We start from the raw sequence: 6,000 nt of genomic DNA, 5'->3' as shown, positions 1-6,000 counted from the left end.
ACTCATTAATATCGCAGATGACCTTTGTCTCATTGTGGTTCCTGGAAGCCTTAATCATTCGGTAATCATGCAGGGAATAAAATAGAGCATTGAGATACAATGATGTTAACGGGAAAGCAAGCAAAACGCATTGCAACTGTCAGCAAATTAGAAATGTGCCTTCTGACGCCTTAAGTCCTTTTCCCCATGATGATGCCTCTGAACAACTGGATAATTAATTCTCTGAATCTCTTTTCTTAAAATGTGAGCATATGCAAAGACAGTGGTTTAGGAACAATGACATACAGATGTGCTCTGGAAGATCGAGCTTTGCCATTACAAACCCATAAATAGTATTTCTATCAAAAATACTTTCCCTCATTGAGCTCAGGCAAAAACAATTATAGATTTTATATTGTCTCAGAGTGGCAGATTTTCAGACTATGATTGGTTCAAACTAAGTATAATAGCAGGCTCCATTTTGTCTTTCTCAGAAACTGCTTCAGACATTTGTGTTATGATTGTGGCAATTCCAAAGCCAGACATTTCTTAGCTTTTGTGTATAAGGTGTTACCCAATGTATCTTTCTGCTAATAGAAACTCAGCAGTTAAATCTTTGTTCATTACACATTCTGTTGAGTGATTTTGTGATGAATTACTGGGTGTGATTCTGACCACTGTAAGTGATGATTCTAAGTGTCAATCTCAAAGGGCAAGTGCAAAGTAAGTTCCTAATGATTACATACTTGACACCTCACATCAAAACATACAGTACGTAATGGTTTCCCTTGTAACACAAATGCCAAAATCCACTGACAACTCCCTGTGTTTACAGAGCAAATCTCCTTTCTGCTGATCTGTTCCCTGTCTGGTCACTGCTCAGAGACCCAAAGACATCTGAGACAGTGTGAGGTGTCCACTGAGAGGTGACAGTTGGGTGTGTGTGCTCGGCTACAGACAAAACAATACTTTGGCAGACACAGCTAACTCCTAGCTCATTTTCACATACAATGAAAGCTCAAACATTTGAGGTCTGAAGGCCACTTATGTTACCAAAGCCTTTTGCAGACAGGCTTTGAACTCATGGTCATTGTCAGAGTATAGCTGAAGTCCTTAAGGGCCAGGACTCACCACTGGACCAGTTTTTTAAAGTGCAGACAGCTACTTTATGACGTAGGTTTGATATGGGACTAGAATCCCCTAAAATCCACAATGGCATATGAGCTTTATCATTACAATACAATGCATTCACTTCTCTAAAATATAAGGGGTTTAACTTAAAAAAAGAAACAAACATCTAAGACATTCTCTTGGATTTTTCTTTTCAAAGAAACAGTCCACTTTTTGAAGTGTTATTTCCCCTTATTGCATATTTAAATCTCACAGCTAGTGTGTCATGGAATAGGAGTAGTTTCCTCAATAAACAATGTGCTTTTTATCTTTATAAAGAACACATTTGTTTTAAAAGTTGCAACGGGCAATAAAAGCTGACAAAATATGTAACAAATAAATGCCACGTTAAAATCCCCCATTTCAGAAAAGATGACTACAGTCTAAGGTCACCAACTATTTTAGGTGGCCATCACACCGCGGTTATATGTGGTTGGATTTGTTTCCCTTCCTTTCCTATGATATGTATCCACTTAAGCACTATGGACGTCACAGTGTGTTCTGAGCTGCTTGTAACAACAGAGAGACTGCACACTGAATTTTCATGAGCTTCGGTCTATATTCCCAAATGTGATTGATCCACTGTGTACTCTGGCAACAAGTCGAGTCCAGTAGTGGTTGTAAATGGTTACGTTTAAAATCTGTAAGTTATGGAAGGGCACACTTGTGTGCTTTGTGTTTTTTTGGGGGGGGTCAAGATGGAGCCCCTGTATAATTGGTGGACTGTCTATCACCCTTAACCTCAAAATATTTAATTGATTTAAGGAGAGGCAATAAGAGGAGTCCCATATCACAAAGATTGTATAGAACTTGACATGAAATAGAGCATTGTGAGGCCAATCATTTATGTTATGGGGTTGGTCCCAGTAGACTTTTCTGTAACATTCACAGCAGACTCCCACATTGTTATTTATGCAATCCAACACTTTGTTAGACTTAAATTTGAATCTTATAGGAATTTAATGTTATACTATTTAGGTCCCAGTGGAATACATTTCAAAATGATGGGCATACATTTCAGTAAGTTCAGATTTTATTGCAAAATCTGTCCTACTGGAAGGAAGGCTAGATTCATGAGGGGATTTTTTACTGAAAAGTAAAAAAACATTGGTCTTAGGTTGGCTGTTTCTGCCATTGTAATGTAAGGTGGTGACAGTTGTCTAGGGAAATACATTTCTCTCTTTAAAACTATCTGGCTGTGCAGTGTTGTGTTGTATGTGTCTGCCATCTATTGGACTTCTATGAAACACCACTTTGCAAATTCCTTTAAAAGCACAGGACGTGAATACTTTTTGACACAGGTGAAATATATTTTAAAAATGCTTGTCAGTGAAGATGGTTAATGGTAATTTGTTTATGGTTTTTGGACTTATAGTGTGAGATAACACATGAGCCAAGTTTACAATAAATGGGCATCTAGACATCACCTTTTTCACGTTTAAAAGATATAAATGAACCCATAATCTTTGAGAACATGAAAATTTACTGCAAACATGAGAATCTCAGGGAGACGGGAGCAAAACCACAACAAGTTGGTAGTGCCCATCTAAAAGAAAATCTTTTCTGTTTATGGTAATGAGGAACAGTGGTTTGTAAAATAGAGGAAAAAAATAAATACCCCTAAATTTATTAAAAGAACTCACTTATATCCTATAACATGTGTTGCGGTGGGAGCGGGGTAGGACGCCAGGAAAAAGAGGGAGTGGGTGAGTGCAGGAGTCGGCCGAGCACGTGCCTTCTGAGGTCCTCTGGTCTCTGTCTGGATCAGTCAGCCTCACCAACCCTTGGGCTAGACTCCCATAAGCCCCATACCCTGTCTACTCTGGGCCAGACACCACCATGACCACTTGTATTGAGAGGCCTGACCACCATTGTGCCACAGTAGAATACACAAACAAACAGTGCAGACACACACAGGTCTGCTCCCTGCCATTACGTCGACTCATCAAGCCCACTCGGGCTTAGTCATACCATAGGCTTCCAGTGCAAGCAGCTCCCTCTTGGCTTTGGATGGAGAATCTGGCAGAAGATATTTGCTCATTTGTCCCCACACATGTATGTGGTTTGGTAACGCTGCTAGGGACTGCTGCCCCAGCCGTTCTTACTGTCCAGATTCAGAGCCAGCCAGGCCTTTCCTGGGCAATGTCCTCCCACACAGTCTGACTGTATGGTTTTTTTGTTGCTCATATTCAGCTGTTTACGTCCTTACAATGTGTTTTCTGTGGATTTTGGTATGCAGTATGGACGGGCCAAATACGAAGGAATTGTTTCATCTTGCTCCTCAGAGCCAATTTAAAGTGTTTCTCCAACTAAAGTATGATCATAATGGCCACTCTCATCTGAGTCACTGATAAAGTAGACTATTTGTGTTCAGACTACAGACAATGTACAGATTTTTTTCCTCTTTTAACTTACACGAAGAGAGGTGGCCCTTAATTTTGATAGGTGTATACAGCTCTTCCCAGAAATGGCACCCACAAACTAAACTCTTTTCTTTCTTCTGATTTGTGCAGTTGAAAGATATATGGATGAACCAAATGCCGGACAAGGTTCTGTTTATTTCCTTTACTCATTTATTTTTTGGATTAGAACGATTCCAACCTATCCCCACCTATTCTCTTATATTAGCGTTACATTAGGAAATGCATTAGTGGCATTAAAAAACATGTACCATGTCAAGTGTTGGCTAAAAGTGTGGTTTCAAGGTTCTGGAGTTAACACACACAAACACACACAGACACACACACACACACACACAAGCATTTCTTCCCTCTTTTCATGTCGACCACAAGGCTGACCTGCTGGCCTCTATTTCCTCTGAAGAGGATATCCCCCTTCAGTAGAGCCTTAAAATCCATCACGGCAGACGACTTGAGATCCTGATGAATGCGCCTCCTCCTCCATTGTCTTTGAAGCATTGGGAGGCTTTGACCGGGCCCAGCCACAGTGATGATTACAGTCTCACAGTTATAGGCCGTTACTGACATGTGCTCAGCTCACTCTCTGGAGTTCTGGTCCACTGATAAATGTAATTAGGAATGTGGTTGTTGGTACCCATGCCCATGGTCTTTAACTACTGCTGCCACCTAGTTCCCCTCTTCAGTCCCTCTACCAAAAGAAGATTTTCTGAAAATCCCTCCCAGAATGACAAAAAGACCACAAGTGAAACCCACAGTGAACATGTGCATGCACATACTTATGGACATCCTGACTCAGCTGAGGGCATTCTGAGGACAAGCTGTCAATATACGTCTTTACTGCCCCTCAACAGATATCATTGGGTACAAAATAAACAGAATGTTCTAAATGTCACCATGTCAACTGACTTTCCGCAGACCGCTGGGAATAAAAGTAAACTGGGTAAGATAGTTCTATTTGCATGTCTCTGTTAACTAATATTGACATGTCTGAATTATCATAATCAAGTTTCCTGTCATTGAGTTATGACTTCATTCAGGGCATTGCACAAGTCATGAGGTTTTCATGACCAGGGTACACAGTAAAATTGTACTGAATTACTTATGTGATGATAACACATTTCACATGTTTACATTTGAAAGGGTGATTTTTAGGTTAGCATATTGGCAAAATGAAACAGTTAACTCATTTACTGCATTGCAGTTTAGTGTATAATGAGCAATAAATTGAGACAGTGTAAATCATCATTATTTAACATCATCAGTGAACGTTCCTAGAGCCACACACAATTTTAATTTTTTGTATCATACATTCAAAGAGTATACATGCCATAGATACTACATTTCATTATTCTATCGTAAAAATATTTGAGGCCACTATGTATTGCGTAACATTCATATTCCGAATTCAGACACGAATCTCCCTCTGCCATAATGTAGTGAACTACATAGCAAATGTAAAATAAATTGTCACGCCCACTTTTAGATGGAAAAGCTGGAACATTAGGCTATGTCACCTAAAGGAGAGGGATCAAGAACAGTTGTAATTATCTGGCTGAACGACAGATTATTTAAAATACTTCCGCCTATTTTATCAACTGTAGCCTTTACTGTTAAACCAACTCAAGACGATCAATAGTTTTAACAGTTCAGCAGTTTTATGTATAGGAGTGTAGCTAAAAAGGCCTTATCTTCTCTCCATATTTCTGTTTTTATGGCTTGTAAACCTTTTTTTATTACTTTCCTAAACCCATAAGTATAAATTTAGTAAGAATTTCAGACACTGCTCTTTAAATATTACTGGGATAAATTCCAAAAAACAAATACTGTAACTAAAATAGTGTTTATTCCATAGAAAAAATACCTCATCCAATGCATACAGTAAGAAAGGAAAAGTGAATGTTACAAAAACAAAGACTTATAATGTCATGAAAAGAATATTTGTGAATTATTATATTCTTTAATGACCTTTCTAAATGCATGCACTTTCAATTTTAAAACATTCTGGATGCCTCATTTCTTCAAGATAATTTTATAACATAAAGTTTCTCCATATTTAGCTCCATTATGCCAGATGCACAGGACTGCATTTTAGGCTGAGCTTGTCATCAAAACAAAGTGTAATGCTCTCATCAGAAGCAGCTCGTAGCCTTTTCATCTCAGAAACTGTCAAAAGTAATCAAATACAACATTAAAACCTTGACACCGATCTGTGCATTGATATGACAAAACCAATGTGTACAGTGTTGACAACGGATGTCTTAATACATGTGGTAAAAGTTGGCATCCAACTCTCAGAACCAAAACTCAGAGACAAAGACATGAACGTTGACAATGTTCTGTCCAGAGTCGCCCTGATTTGTCAGGTTGCGCATGGACAGTTTCAGTACTGTAGTCAATGGACCAATCAGAGGCTTCACCTGGCGAACCACAC

At 39.0% G+C, this 6,000-nt stretch overlaps 1 protein-coding gene across 1 annotated transcript in view; it reads right to left on the bottom strand.

Moving 5' to 3' along the window:
- Positions 1 to 5,393: 5,393 nt before the first annotated feature.
- Positions 5,394 to 6,000, bottom strand: part of fbln1 (fibulin 1) — a 28,696-nt gene continuing 28,089 nt past the window's right edge. The window contains exon 17 of the mRNA XM_035665703.1: positions 5,394 to 6,000. Within this exon, the coding sequence (XP_035521596.1) occupies positions 5,861 to 6,000 (140 nt within the window). The 3' untranslated portion in view covers positions 5,394 to 5,860.

Source organism: Morone saxatilis, unplaced genomic scaffold, assembly GCF_004916995.1.
Source record: "Morone saxatilis isolate NCDOM2014 unplaced genomic scaffold, NCSU_SB_2.0 Contig2, whole genome shotgun sequence".
Taxonomy (NCBI): domain Eukaryota; kingdom Metazoa; phylum Chordata; class Actinopteri; family Moronidae; genus Morone; species Morone saxatilis.
The sequence above is the reverse complement of the archived record's forward strand: the minus strand, read 5'-3'. Positions and strand labels throughout refer to the sequence as shown.